The sequence below is a fragment of the Musa acuminata genome, chromosome BXJ1-8, assembly GCF_036884655.1.
Source record: "Musa acuminata AAA Group cultivar baxijiao chromosome BXJ1-8, Cavendish_Baxijiao_AAA, whole genome shotgun sequence".
Classification (NCBI taxonomy): Eukaryota; Viridiplantae; Streptophyta; class Magnoliopsida; order Zingiberales; family Musaceae; genus Musa; species Musa acuminata.
Genome location: NC_088334.1, coordinates 10,235,313 through 10,250,941, shown reverse-complemented (window position 1 = coordinate 10,250,941; position 15,629 = coordinate 10,235,313). Strand labels below are relative to the sequence as shown.

The following is a 15,629-nucleotide window of genomic DNA, read 5'->3' as shown; positions in this document are numbered from 1 at the left end:
TTCAAATTAATTAGATTGATTTAACTAGGATTCATATAAATTAAAAACTAATTATGATATGATTCATGATGTTGATGGATTATTTATGAGTTTTGAGATACCGAGGTTGATCTACGAGTTTGATTATGATTGCTTAGGAACAAGTGATCTACTAAGTGATATACTAAAATTAGTATGAATGTGACATCTCTCCTGCCTTACATGATAAGAGCTTCATGCCCATTATATAGCATGTAAAACCCACAATATATTGATTTTTAAATTTTATGAAAACAAAAGGGGATTAATCTAATTTACGTCTGAGCGACGAATGGACCGAGACAAACCCAAATAAGCCGACAGTCTGCAATGCTTGACTCAACCAGGTGTAGACTCGACACAAGCCCAAGACTCGGCCTGGCTTGGTCGGCTCATGTGTGGCATCGATTGGACGCAGGTTCGGTGCATGATCGACACTTGTTCGACTCGAGCTCAACGCGGGATTGACACGGGTGTAGTGGCGGTACGGGCTCGGCTCAGTCCAATGGACCAGAGCTGAGTCGACAACACAACCCAGTCAAGTGCGGCCTACCGATACGACTCGTCGGAAGCCAACATGACGTAGCACGCAACCAACATACTCACCCAAACTAAGTGCAGTTCACATGCATCATGTGTTGTTGGTGCGTCAGATCAAAGCTTAACCGGGTGCCTACACACAGGTTGAGCCCAAATCCGAGTCTACAAAACCCTTTGCAGCTTTGGTTTCATCATAGATTTGGACTAGAGTTGGCCGATGGCATCTGTGGGTATTGTTTGAGTCGACCCAAGATTTCTCTGTTCCTATTTCGATGTATTCGGCATAGGTTGGTCCATTTGTTTTGACTTGTTTTTTGAGTTTGGCCCTAATTGATTCCTAAATTAGATCCGAACCGAACCAATTTAGTTGATTTTGATCGGTTTAGAGTGCTTCCGAATTGATCTAGACCGATTTAAACTCATTTGACCCATATTAGACCTACTCAATTCTAAGTTAGATGAAATTACGGTGATTCAAAACTAATCTTATGAGGATTATTAGTTGGTTAAATTAAATTTATTTGAATTAAGCTCGATTTGAATCGGTTGGACCAATTCAACTATGATTTAGGCCAATCAAGAGTTAATTGAGGTATGATTCTTGATGTCGATAGATCATTTATAAGTTTTGAGGTGTCGAGATTGATTTATAAGTTTCATCATGATTTCTTGATCGATGAATGATCTACTCCGATCTTCATTAGTCATGCCTCACATGACTAATGAACTTTAGGACCATCACATTGGTGGATAATATTCATCGGATCCAATCCCAATCCTTTTATTATGATTTTTTTAATGAATATATGTAATGGCACCAACTGAAAACTAATATAAGCTTCCCTACGGGGTTTAGCAGGTTATCAGATGGATTCCTCCATATGAAAAGGAGGCGTGATTGTCCAGCTGGAATCCGGTATGGGAAAGAGCACCTTTGTCGGAATTGGCAAATAGTGAAGGAGCAGTTGTTCTTGAAGCTAAAGGTGGCAGAGTGTGCGCCTGACGAAGCATCAACAAGTATCATGCATGAACGAATGACATAACAATGTCAAGGGAAGGCATACATAGAACCAATGATCACGGACCTGAGATCAGGATAGCGAGAGAGACGGTGCAGCGACTAAAGTTCTACTTCGCCTGTGGGCGTCAAAAGGCAGAGGGGAAAGGCCAGTTTGAGCAAGGCATGTCGCAGCCAAATCTCAACTTTGGTATGTAGCTGGTCCAGATCAGAGCCAGCTCGTGGGTTTTCTTCTTTTGTTGTGTGTTACTCGAGTCGTGGGTCCAACCTAATTATCAGAATATTGCAGTGCGAGATTAATTAATCATTTTTATTTTTCCTTTGAGAACATAACTCTAATTAAAATCAAATTGGTTTTTTAACTCTTCACACCACAACCGGTTGTGAGATCAATGCATTAGCTCAACCAGTATGAAGACATAACGTTCGATTCTATGACCACTGTGGGCTGAGGCCCTATGGGCAGTCGGTTTCGATTTCTTTCTACTGCATTCTTTCATTTGCAACCACTACTCTCTGTTCTTTCTCGTCCGATCATCAAATCTCCCTTTCCTCTATCTCTCTCTCTCTTCTCTTTCTTTTCGATCTCTCCTTGCCTACATTATTCAATAGTGCGGTTGCTCGTTTTCTCCATTTTTTTCTTTCTGTTGTCCGTCTCAATCCTTTAGGTGAGAAAAGAAAGAACAGACTACATTGAAGAACAAAGACATGTTTGAAGCATATAAGATCACAAAGCATAGAAGCTCCTCCTCGTCCCAATCTTGTTGTCATGTTCTTGTCAGATTATAATTTTCTACTTTATTTTTTCTTCTTGTATGGCTTGGTCATGGTGGGCAGACAGCCCATTGTGGGCTTTAACCGCCTATAACCCACTTTCCTTATTAACCTAAATCTAGATCTAATAAAGGGGGTGTGAGGGCTATGAAAAAAAGGGATAGAAAACTATAGCAGCAATGTAATTCAAAATAAGGAAAAAATGACATAAAAATAAGAAAAAAAAAAGGGAAGAAGACAAGGATAACGTCGAGACTATTCTCAATCAACCAATCTAAGTAGTATTCTCATCTCATGTTAGATTAGATCTTGTTAGTGTAAACAACCTTAAGCCGTGGCCTCAGGGCCAACGCGGCTGGGTTCGGGTCCGAATGAAGGGGATCTTCCTGAGATCGTTTTCGAGTCCGCCTAGGTGGTCGAGTGCGGTAGTCGTTGTCTCCTCCGAGCAGAAACTTCTCGCCTTCGCGTCTCGCGGGGACCTTCGACTTTGTCCCTGCACAAAGGTCGGGTCGGGATGCTCGGCCCGACCCCTCCGACGATCAAGTTAGTTGATGTGAAGGGGGATTCAGATGAAGAAGTCTTTTGGTGTGTCTCTTTTTCTCTCTTTGTCTCCCCCCTTGTCTCCTTCCCCCACTCCTCTCCGAGCGTAGGGGTTTTTATAGTGAGAATTGCCATTGCTTGACGTGCCCGCCCGCAGGGAGCGGGATTGTACTTCTGATGGCGTCTGACATTGACGTTGGCGGGGCGTGAGGGATCGAGCCTGAGCAAGGAATTAATGTGCCTCGGCAGGCGTTCTGATCCGCGTTGACCGGGCGGTTTATCAAGTTGACAGAGGCGGGATGCGTCACATGACGCGGCTGATGTCACGTGAGTCTTATCATAATTATTACCCTCATCATATTCCCCCCCCCGAAGGAAGCTATGTGTTGACCGTAGTAACGGGGTCCGAGGCATGGCTTCGGCTCGGAGAAAGCATTCTTGCCCGAGGCCTGTCGGCCCAACGTCCGTGGCGTGGGAGGCGTGGGGTTTTAGCGACGAGGGGGAGCTGCGTGCACGATGATGACCCTAAGTATTGTGCGACCGAGGAGCACAACTCAGTTGAGCGGGCCGAGCAGAGGTTTGTGGTCTTGGGCAACATGCAACCAAGGAACACAACTCAGTTGGGCAGGTCGAGCAGAGTTTGTGGTCTCGGGCAACATGCGGCCGAGGAGCACAACTCAGTTGGGCAGGCCGAGCAGAGGTTGTGGTCTCGGGCACCATGGAGCCGAGGAGCACGACGCAGGCGGGCAGGCCGCGCAGGTGTGATCTCAGGCGTTATGCGGCCGAAGAGCCACTTGGTCTTGATCATTAATCCAGCGCTTAGTGACCCGCGGGCACGGGAATCCGGGTCGCTTCCTGGGGAAGCCCAAGGGGCCATCACTTTCGGGGGTCGTTGGTTTTCGAGGCCGATAAGATCAGCACTTCAGTATTCATATCGTGCACCAGTTGGCTGCCACGTCAGACCAAATTTATGGCAAAGCGACGTTCGCGACGTGCTTTAGGAGAGGAAGGGTCATCGTTTTGGTGGGATTTGGCTTATAAATAGTGTGTAGTTGGCTTCCTGCACCTCCTGTTACTTGCATTCGCCCAGTTGTTCCTTTGGACTGTGTTGCTCCGTTCGAATTGGCCATCCCACTATTCCTTCCTAAGGTCGGTGAGGATGGCTTCCCCTTCTTCCTTGCTCTCGTCTTCTTCACCGTCTACCTCAGGTAATATCGGAGAGAAAATATTGCCGCCGAGTCCGAACTCGTCGTCCGACGAGAAAGCGGCTAAGGCTCTCGAAGCCCTAATGTAGCCGCATGACCTCGACTCTACCGTGAGCGAGTCGTCCATCGGTTATCCCGGGGCCTTTATGGTGTCCCGGAGGAGTTCGTTCTTACTGCCCCCGAACCGGGGCAGGGGGCATATGACCCTATCCCAAAGGGTTTCGCCCTGACTCTGGATGCCTTCGAGGCCGGGCTACGCCTCCCCCTGCATCTCGTCATCACCTCATGCATCTCGTGGTGGCGTATTTCCCCATCACAGATGGCCCCGAACTCCTGGCGCTATCTGGTGGCGTTCCTAGGGGAGTGCCACTACGCCAACATCACCCCGACCCGATCCCTCTTCCTCTCCTATTTTCGCCTTTCCAAGGGGTCGGGGGGCTACTATCTGTCAGCCCGATCGGGCTTCCGGGTTAGCGGGGCCCCTTCCAGTAATAAGGGATGGAAGGGGCGTTTCTTTTTTGTCTGTCGTTCGGAGGACTGGGGCTTCGGGCTCCGGTGGACGACGCGCGTGATTGAAAACACCACTCCGTCCCTGAACGATGAGGAGCTTAGGGACCTTCGGCGGCTCAAGGAGATTCTCCCAGCCTCTCGGGCCATCCGGGAGATGACCGAGGGGTGGCTGGTCGAGGCGGGTCTTAGCCCGGCGCCTCGAGGTATGTCCACGGCGGGGAATACTAGGGTTTTTGTGAGGACCGTTTTGGTGTTCTGACCAATGCTGGTGTTTTTGTGCAGAGATGGTGAACCTCATCGCTGTGCGCGGGGGGCGCACTTCGTCGGTTGCGTCGTCGCGTCAAATGGCCGAACCTGGGGTCGGCACGAAAGAAGTGTCGGTAGAACTTGAGGCCGGCAGACCTCGGAAGAAGTCGAAGATCTCCGCCCAGAAGGATGATATGCCGCCACCTCGGGTTTGTGAGGTCGTTGTTGAACCAGGCTGCTGCGGTCGGCGTTGGGGCCTTGGTCGGGGCGAAGCTGGCCCGAACAACGAGGTGGCAGGGAAGGCGCCTCGAGAACCCTCCATCTGCGACCGGTGTCGCCTTGCTGCGGGAGTGCTAGATGAGCCCTATCAAGCTCTGGTGATGGGCGATCTCCCGGAGGGCCGACCCTCCGACCCGTTGGTTGCCCGATGGGAGGGCCTGACCCGGGGACCCGGGTGTGGGCCGATGGGGAGGCCGCGACCTCCTTTGCGCGAGGCGGGCTTCATCCCGACATAGCTCGGGATCTGTACAGCCTGCCCTCGGACATTTTGTTGGGCAAGTCCGCCAAGTCTTTGCTATGGGTAAGCATCTCGTCATCGACTTCTTAGCCCGACCGGTACTTGTGCTGACATTTTCACTTTGCAGAGTCATCACTACTCCACGGTGTTGATGGACCGCGTTCGTGACGCAGGCCAGGCCCTCGGCGTTTTGGGTGACCGCAACGCACAGCTGCGTCGGCAGATCGAAGAGGTCCGAGCGGGGGCGGCCCCGGAGGCAGTCGCCGCGGCTGAGCAGCGTGCTTCCGACCTGGAGGTGGAGGTGGCGCGTCTCTCCGCTGTCTCGAGGGCGACTGAGGAGCGTGCCTCGGAGCTGGAGGCAGAGTCGGCACGCCTCACATCCAAGGTGAAGGTTTCCAAGGACAACAATAACGAGCTCTAGAAGCTCTTGAGGGTGACTAAGGCCGAGGCTCGTCTGGCTCGGGAGGAAGCGGCGGGCCTCGCGCGAAAGCTAAAAGAGGCCCGGGCTGAGGTAAATGGGGCTTCCGACGCCCTAGCCGTCGAGATGAGTTAGCGGCCAGAGAGAGACAGGAAGTTGATCGATGACTATAAGGAGTCCTCAGGCTTTCAGCTCGGTATGGTCCGGTCGGGGCAGGTTACCTACGAATACGGGTACCGGATCTCCCTGGCCTGCTTCCGTGCACGCCACCCCGGCCTCGAGGTAGAGGAGGATCCTTTCCCCTCCCATCCCGAAGACCTAGAGGTGGACATGCCCGAGGACGTCCCTTTCGATGATCGCTTGGAGGTCCCGAAGGAATAAAAGGCTCCTGTAACCTTTCGTAGTTTATTATAAGGGGTCGATCGGTCTGTAAGTCAGGGTCGAGTCCTGTAGTTCCAGTTTTTGGAAAATGAAAGAAAATTTTTTTTCTTTTGCATGTTGTCAACCTTTGCCTTCTCACACGAAATACTTCTTAAGGTTTTGGACGTTCCATGTCCTTGACAAAGAATAGCCAGACATCGTCGTGAGCCGGTACGTGCCCGGTCGGACAATCTCGACGACCCGATAAGGTCCTTCCCATTTGGGAGTAAGCTTACCATGCGCTCGGGTTGGGTTACTTACCTCGGCCCTACACAGCACTAGATCGTCCAGCCTGATAGGTCGGGGACGGACCTTTCTGTTGTAAATCCTGACGACGGCTCTCTTGTAGGATGGGTCCTTCAGGTGTGCGTCGGCTCACCTTTCCTCGAGCAAGTCCAATCCGGCTCAGAGCCCTTCAGTCGACGTCCCATCGTCATAAGATTCCGTGCGTGGGGTGGTAATTTCTACCTCAGTGGGTAGGACGACCTCAGCGCCGAAGGCTAAGCTGTAAGGGGATTCCCCCGTAGCGGTTTTAGGTGTGGTTCGCAAGGACCATAGGACGCTCAGGAGCTCGTCAACCCAAGTGGATTGGGCCATGAGCGTCCTTCTCCTGAGTCCGCCCAGGATGGCTTGGTTGGTCACCTCGGCCAGCCCGTTCGTTTGGGGGTGCGCGACCGAGCTGAACCTCAGCTGTATCCCGTAGGTCACGCAGAACTCCTTGAACCGGGCATTGGCGAACTGCGTCCCATTGTCGGTGATGATGACTCTGGGTAGATCGAACCGGGTAACAATGTTCCTCCACACGAATCTCTCTACCTGATGCTCTGCGATCGATGCCAGCGGTTCGGCCTCGACCCATTTGGTGAAGTAGTCTATCCCGACAATAATATATCTTTGCTGCCCCGAAGCCAGGGGGAAGGGGCCGAGAAGGTCCATCCCCCACTGTGCGAAAGGCCATGCGCAGTCCATGGGCGTTAGCGGTACCGCCGGCAGCCGGGGCATTGGTGCGTGCCTCTGGCATGCATCACACTTCTACACATACGATCTCGCATCACGACGCATAGTGGGCCAGTAGTAACCTTGACGCAGCGCCTTGAACGCTAGGGTGCGCCCACCTATGTGCTCACCGCAGATACTATTGTGGACTTCGGCGAGAACCGACTAAGCCTCTTCGGGATCTAGACAGCGCAGGAGGGGGTGTGAGTACGACCTCCTGTATAATCGTCCGCCAATTTCACAGTACTAGGCTTGGGTTCGGCGCAGGCGCCGAGCCGTGGGTTCATCCTCAGGAAGAGTCCCGTGACGTTTGAATTGTAACATCTCCTGAACCCATGTTGTTGGTGGGCCTGCGGTGGCCACCGCCGCGACCGTGATGGATCGGGTGGGGAGTTCCTCTACGTCGGGTTTGACCTCGGGACCGGATCCAGAAGCCAGTTTTGCCAATGTGTCCGCCCGATCGTTTTGGCGTCTCGGCACCCTGGATAATGTGAAGCGGGAAAAGCGAGCAGCGAGAGCTCTTACCTCCGCCAGATACTTCGACATGATTGGGTCCCGGGCCTCATACCCGCCGGAGAGTTGCTTGGCTACCAGCTGCGAGTCGGTGAGGACGTGTATGTCGCCGACTTGCATTTCGACGGCTAGTCTGAGTCCCGCCAGCAGCATCTCGTACTCCGCCTCGTTGTTGGTGGCCTTGAATCCGAAGCAAAGGGAGCGCTCGAACGAGCGCTTGTCGGGGGCTTCCAGCACCAGGCCGGCCCCCGCACCTTTTCGGCCGGATGATCCGTCAACGTAGAGGAGCCATTCCATCTTCACTCTTTTCGGCCCCTCGGCCTCGGGCTGAGTCAGTTCGGAGATGAAGTCGGCCACCGCCTGTGCTTTGACGGCGGTCCTCGGGATGTACTGAATATCGAACTCCCCGAGCTCTACTGACCACTTGAGGAGGCGACCTGCAAGGTCAAATTTAGACAAAATCTGTCGGAGTGGCTGGTCGGTGATTACCACGATCGGATGAGCTTGGAAGTAGGGGCACAGCTTCCAGGCGGTCAGTACGAGTGCCAACGCGAGCTTCTCGATTGGAGGGTATCGCTCCTCGGGTCCGTTAAGGATATGGCTATTGTAGTAAACCGGTAACTGCTCTCCAAAGGCCTCCTTGATCAGGACAGAACTTACCGCATGCCGAGAGGCGGCCAGGTAGACACCCAGCTTTTCCCGAGGGGATACCGAGGCAAGGCGAGGGAGGGACGCCAGATGCTTCTTCACGTGGGTGAAAGCTTCCTCGCATTCCGCCGTCCATGCGAAGTCCTTGGGGTCCTTCAGAGCCCGGAAAAAGGGGAGGCACCGGTTGCCCGATCGGGACAAGAACCTTGACATGGCGGCGAGCCTCCCGTTCAGGCGCTGCAACTCCTTGATTGTCCGAGGGGCCTGCATGTCGACGATTGCTCGTACCTTTTCGGGGTTCGCATCGATTCCCCTTTCATGTATGATAAACCCAAGGAATCTGCCTGAGTTGACGCCGAAGGCGCACTTGGTGGGGTTGAGTCGCATGTTGTACCTTCGTAGTGTGTCGAAGGTCTCGGCCAAGTCGGACAAGTGGGCCATAGTCGTTCAACTTTTCACAATCATATCGTCGACGTAGACCTCCATGTTTCTCCCAATTTGGTGAGCGAACATTTTGTTCACGGTCCTTTGATATGTAGCCCCCTCATTCTTCAACCCGAATGGCATAACTTTGTATAAGTATACCCCTTGGTCGGTGAGGAATGCGGTGTGCTGCTAATCTTCGGGTGCCATCCTGATCTTGGTTGTAGCCGGAGAAGGCGTCCATGAAAAAAAGGCGGGCGTGACCGACCATTGCATCGACTAACTGGTCGATCCATGGTAGGGGGTAGCAATCCTTTGGATAAGCTCGATTGAGATCAGTGTAGTCAATGCACATCCTCCAGCTTCCATTGGGTTTTTTTACGAGGACTACATTGGATAACCAGCGGGGATAATTGGCCTCTTCAATGAAGCCTACCGCCAGAAGTCGTTCTACCTCTTCTCGGATGGCACGCTGGCGTTCGGGAGCTAGACGTCGGGGCTTCTGCTTCACTGGCCTCACATCGGGGGAGATGCATAGGTGGTGCTGAGATACCTCAGGGTCCACGCCTGGCATGTCAGCGGGTGAGCAGGCGAAGATATCGATATTCTCCTGGAGAAGATTGATGAGCTAGGCTTGCTCCCGCTCAGGGAGCTTCGACCCGATCTTGACCGTTCGATCTGGGTGTCCCCCCTGTAGCGGCACATCCACTGTGGGCTCCGTTAGCTTGGGGTGTTGGAACGACCTTTTTGCTTCTCGGGGGTCTTCGAGGGGCGGTTCCTCCCTCCTCCTCTTGTGCAGGGAGACCGCGGTCAGGTAGCACCGCCTTGAATCACGAGATTCCCGCTGACTTCCCGGACCCCCGCACGGGTCGAGAACTTCACGGTTCAGTGGTAGGTGGAGATGACTACTCTGAACTTGTTGAGGGTGGGGCGTCCCAGAATCGCGTTGTAAGCGGTAGGAAAGTCGACCACCAAGAAGGTTGCCATCATTGTCTTTGCCCTCGGTCTTTCCCCGAGGGTTAAGGGCAAGGTGATCGTGCCCAATGGTGAAATTAACTCACTGGTGAACCCGGTGAGCGCTGAGCTCATAGGCTCTAGGGCGTCGCGGAGGAGCTCGAGCTTTTGGAAAGTTTCGAGGTAAAGGATGTCGGCAGAGCTCTCGGTGTCGACCATGATCCTTTTTACTCGGGCGTTGGCGATCCTGACGGTCACCACCAACGCGTCATCGTGCTCGGGCTGCTCGGCTCTCTCAGCGAGAAACGTGACCTCGGGCCCGTGTCCGCTCCCATAGTCTTCGGCTACGGCAGTGCGGGCGTATGCTTTCCGCCCAGACAGACTGTTGCCCCCAGACGTCGGGCCGCCCATGATCACGTCAATCTACCTTTTGATGGGCCCTCGGGCCGTGGGGAAATTTCTTTGTCCTGCCGTAGGTAGCGGCCGAGGTGCCCTCTTCGAATCAGCTCCTCGATCTGTCGCTTCAGCTCACGGCACTCCTCCGTGTCGTGCCCGTTTTGCCGGTGGAAACGACAATACCGCGTCTGGTCCTTGAGCTCCCGTGGGTTCCTCATCGGGTTGGGGGTTCGGAGTAGCCCCTTCTCCTTTATCTGGAGAAATATCTGCGTTCGGGATGTTCCCAAGGCGGGGAGCGGCGACCTTGGCACGGACGGGTCGGACCGGTCCACCCTGCGCCTCGGCGGGCCTGGTAGCTGCCCTCGTGGTTGCTCCGTCCAGGGCCTTTTATGTTCCTCTTGCCTCCTCGACATCCAGGCTTCAGCCGCAACATACTGGTTGGCTCTCTGAAGCATTTCTGAAATTGCGGTGGGGGGCCGTTCCACGAGGGACCAGAAGAACCTAGAGGGGCGGAGACCCGCCATGAACACCTGCATCAATAGGGAGGGGTGAGCATCTGACAAACCTTGGATTTCCGTGGCGAATCGATTTACATAATGGGAGAGGGGTTCGTCCTCTTTTTGGTTTAGTCCGAGGAGCAGGGCGACGGATTACTTCGGTCGGGCCAAAGCTAGGAAGTTGAGCTCGAACTCCCTAGCAAGCTGATCGAAGGAGGCGATTCCCCCGGTCTTCAGGCCGCTGTACCATGTGCGAGCAGGCCCCCTCAGGGTTGTAGGAAACGCCCTGCACATCAGAGCATCAGAAGTTCCGTATAGCGCCATTTGAGCCCGAAAGACAGACACATGGTCCGCCTGGTTGGTGGTGCCGTCGTAAGCGTTCAGGGAGGGAAGTCGAAAGTTTACGGGCACCGGTTGGTCCCGTATTTCAGCCGCGAATGACGACCCCCGACACGGATCGTCTCCTAGCTCTCCCTTTGAGGTACGGACCTCCCTCCGTACTTCATCGAGTCGTTGACCAAGAAGGCGCAGTTGGGCCCGAAGTGAGTCCGTCGAGTCCGAGGAGAGTGTCACTTGCTCGGGCCGACCGGCAGGGTTTCCCACTGCTTGATCTCCAAGGGGAAATGCCTGGGTCTGGGGTGAGCCAGGGAGCTCCGGGGTGGTTACGTGTGCAGGCGCAGACGGCTCCAGTCGATGCGCAAGCTGGGCCGCCGACGGGTTTGCTGATTGGGAAATGAGCGGGATGACGGTCTGCACCATTCCCGTCAAGGTTCGGACCTAGTGGGTTAGGTCTTGGAAGGCCTCGGTCGACACGGGTGAAGGGACGTTAGGAGCGCCTTCGGGAGGAAGCAGACCCGGGTCATTGAACAAACGCCAGTAGCGTTCCGAGGTCACGGTGAGGTCGTCAGCCTGTGGCCCTTCACGCGAGGGGGCACGACTGGCGCCCCTGCTAAGAACGACCCCTCGGCTGGGGGCTCGTTGGTGTCGGTCTGTGGATCCCTTGACATTGGAGGCCCTCCTTCTAGTGCCAATCTGTTAGTGTAAACAACCTTAAGTCGTGGCCTCGGGGCCGACGTGGCTGGGTTCGGGTTCGAATGAAGGGAATCTTCCCAAGACCATTTTCGAGTCCGCCGAGGTGGTCGGGTGCGGTAGTCATTGTCTCCTCCGAGCAGGAACTTCTCGCCTTCGCGTCTCGTGGGGACCTTCGGCTTCGTCCCTGCACAAAGGTCGGGTCGGGATGCTCGGCCCGACCCCTCCGACGATCAAGTTAGTTGATGTGAAGGGGGATTCAGATGAAGAAGTCTTTTGGTGTGTCTCTTTTTCTCTCTTTGTCTCCCCCCACTCCTCTCCGAGCGTAGGGGTTTTTATAGTGAGAATTACCGTTGCTTGACGTGCCCGCCCGCAGGGAGCGGGATCGTACTTCTGATGGCGTCCGACATTGCCGTTGGCGTGGCGTGAGGGATCGAGCCTGAGCAGGGAATTAATGTGCCTCGGCAGGCGTTCCGGTCCGCGTTGACCGGGCGGTTTATCAAGTTGACAGAGGCGGGATGCATCACTTGACGCGGCTGATGTCACGTGAGTCTTATCGTAATTATTACCCTCATCAGATCTACAGTAGATTTTTGTTGTGATTACTTGGAGAAATTTTGGATATTGTGTACAGTGACGTAATCCTTGTATCTTAGTTATTATTTTGTAATTATTACTTGAGTTTTGAGCAAGAGGCTCTAAGATTTATATATTCATTATTCTTATAATGAATTTTCTTTTGTTTGCCTCGTGATTTTTATAACGTAAATCTTAATGTCCTATTTGATTGTGATTTTCATTTAATTCTGTTGTGTGTTACGATCGATTTATATTTATTCGTATACAAAATTTGTTCCTTTGTTTATCTCATGAGGCAGCGTGTTGTATGCATTTTGTTCCCTGGAAATGAATGATATGTCCAAAGCAAAGAAAGATGGAAGTCAAATGACACGAATAGAACTTTGAAACTCTTCTTTTATTTATGCTCTCTCGAGAGCCAAAAGCGAGATAAGAAGAAGCTTGTGATAGATGTACGTTGGTTTCAAGGGCAGTAGGTGATATCGTAATTAGCCCCCACGCAGGTGAAGGTGCTGCTCTTGTCATCATAAGCATAACTATAAGCTTGAGGACACGCATCCTTGAACATCTCGGAGTAGCTGGTGGGCTTGCATGTGTCCGGGCTACCGTACTGGCCCCTGCAGCAGTACTCGTCCGTGTCGAAGGCTAAGCATGCGCTCTTGCACCCCACCACGCTCCCGTCCGGCGCCAGCATCTGCAACTCCGTGGGGCACCGCGCGTTGATGTTCGTCCGGCACGACGTGCTGCCGCAGTTCGACCCCCCGCTGGGAACGACCGACACCGGCACGTTGAAGCCGTCGACGCAGCTCACGTCGTAGAAATCCTTGCCTCCGTCGCCCTGCAGGGTGAACTCGACGAGCGTGGTCGGCGGCGCTCCTCCCGCCCCATTGCACGCCACCTGCCCAGTGCCGCAGTCCCCGGAGAGGCACGAGAATCTACCGGACGAGTCGGTGGAACATTTGTGCCGAGCCCACAGCCGGCCTCCCCAGGCGGGTGGCGCATCCAGCGAAAAGGAGGCGCCACTGTCCAGCTGGAATCCGGTCTGGGAAAGAGCACCTTTGTCGGAATTGGCCAGCGAGGCAGGCCAAACAGGGTCGGGGCAGTTGTTCTTGAAGTTAAAGGTGGTGGAGTGCGCGCCTGAAGAAGCACCGACAGGTGTCGTGCATGAACACACGACGTAACAATGGCAAAGGAAGGCATACATAGAACCAGTGATGATAACAGACCTGAGATGAGGACGGCGACGAAGAAGGCGAGAGAGACGAGTCGTAGCTGCGCCATAGAGGAAGGCTCCGGAGAACTAAGAGGAGTTGGGGTGAGACGAAACGTCGCAGTGAGGGGCACTTTATATAGAGCCAAGTTGTCGTGTGCATGGACTGAGTGTGTACATGAGTTCTGAGATAGGTGTACCGACCCAAAGGTGGCACCGTATGCAGAATGCCGAATCTGGGATCGACATCCAGCATAGGAAGGTGAATAATATGATATGGTCCATATGCATTAATTTCTTTCCATCTATTCTAAATGAAATACACTTATCAAGATTTTGATACTTAATGACCAAGTCATTAAAATTAGAAATGAGATAAAGAGCGTTAATGGTTGGTTGTCTTCACAGTTTAATTACTACGCGTAGCTATCAACTGTTGTTGCTATCCCAGATAGAATTAGCTACGTAGGCAAAGATACTAACCCAAAAAAATACATATAGGATGTCTTGTGTCTCTGGTGAAGCAGCCGTCCGTCCGTCCGTCCGTCCGTCCGTGTTGGATGGCAAAGCGAATGTTAGGTGCTTTTGATGTTTTTTTTTTTTTCTTTTCTAAATCTTGAATGAATGAATAAATGCACGATGAAAATTAAATTCTTTACTAGAAACTATAATGACTTGGAACTAATCAATTTAATGACTTGGACCTAATGACTATAATGCCTTGGACCTAATGACTTGGAACTATAATGCCTGATAAACATAATGACTTGGACCTAATCAATTTAATGACTTGGACTAATATAATACACGATGTTAAATTCATTACGTAATATAATGACTTGGACCTAATCAATATTCAAAGTGAATGATCAATAATAAGATAACATACTAGAAAATCAATATAAGATTTACTATGGTTCAACCTAAATCCATGATGAAAATCAAATTCATTACCATGTGAGATCAATTACAAGGTCATTAAGTTATCCTCACTCAAGCCTAATCCTCTTTTATACCCAATCATATCAATTTTAAAGAATTTACATCTTTTATTTCATCATCTCTAAAAACCCCGGAGAACACCCTCTCTGTGCACCTTAGAAAAAATAAAAAACCTAAGAGTACTCCAAGTATTCATCTTATCTTATTGTTTGCCCATCAAAACTATAACATATTTATAGAAAAGTCAAACCCTAAATCATAATATTATTTTCAAGATGATGTCTCCTCGTACTAAGATTTCTAGATATATTTTTTCTAGAAGGATCAATTGGGCATAAGAGACATGGTTTACATTAGGTACTTCCGATGGACTTAAAACGAATGCATCATGACCAAATAATAATAATAATAATAATGGTCACGTTAGATACAGTATTTTTATCTTGAATAAATAAATCGAGTGCAAGAGGAATGCTTTGGGCTTGGTGAATCACAGATGGACATAATGACTCGGACCTAATCAACATAATGACTTGGACCTAATCAATTTAATGACTTGGACTAATATAATACACGCTGTTAAATTCATTACGTAATATAATGACTTGGACCTAATCAATATTCAAAGTGAATGATCAATAATAATATAATATACTAGAAAATCAATATAAGATTTACTATGGTTCAACCTAAATCCACTATGAAAACCAAATTCTTTAGTACGTGAGATCAATTACAAGATCATTAAGTTATCCTCACTCAAGCCTAATCCTCTTTTATACCCAATCATATAGATTTTACAAAATTTATATTTTTTATTTCATCATCTCTAAAAACCTCATAGAACACCCTCTTTGTGCACCCTAGAAAAAAAAAAAAACCTAAGAGTACTCAAAGCATTCATCATATCTAACTGTTTCCCACCAAAACTATAATATATTTATAGAAAAGTCAAATCCTAAATCATAATTGTTTTTTGTTAGGCTGATAGCCCATGTGGGCTATGGCAGCCCACAGCCCACAACCCACACCCCCTCTTAACCTAACCCTAATTAAGATTACGGGGGTGTGGTGACTGCGTTTTAAAAGCAGAAAAAGGTTATAAAAAGGCAGCAACGAGGCAGATCTTGACAGCCACGGGATTCCAAAAAGAAGAAGGAGAACAAGGCAGAAAAGGAAGAGAAAGAAAGGGAAGAAGACAAGGACAACGCAGAGAGACTGTTCTCAATCATCTAG

At 51.1% G+C, this 15,629-nt stretch overlaps 1 protein-coding gene across 1 annotated transcript; it reads right to left on the bottom strand.

Annotated features, from left to right (window-relative positions):
• Positions 1-12,680: 12,680 nt before the first annotated feature.
• On the bottom strand, positions 12,681-13,552 carry LOC103994220 (thaumatin-like protein 1b). The gene is made up of 2 exons (XM_065081316.1): positions 13,468-13,552; positions 12,681-13,378 (listed from the first exon to the last, which is right to left on the bottom strand). The coding sequence occupies exons 1-2, from the start codon at positions 13,520-13,522 to the stop codon at positions 12,705-12,707; spliced, it is 729 nt and encodes a 242-aa protein (XP_064937388.1). The 5' UTR covers positions 13,523-13,552; the 3' UTR covers positions 12,681-12,704.
• Positions 13,553-15,629: the final 2,077 nt, after the last annotated feature.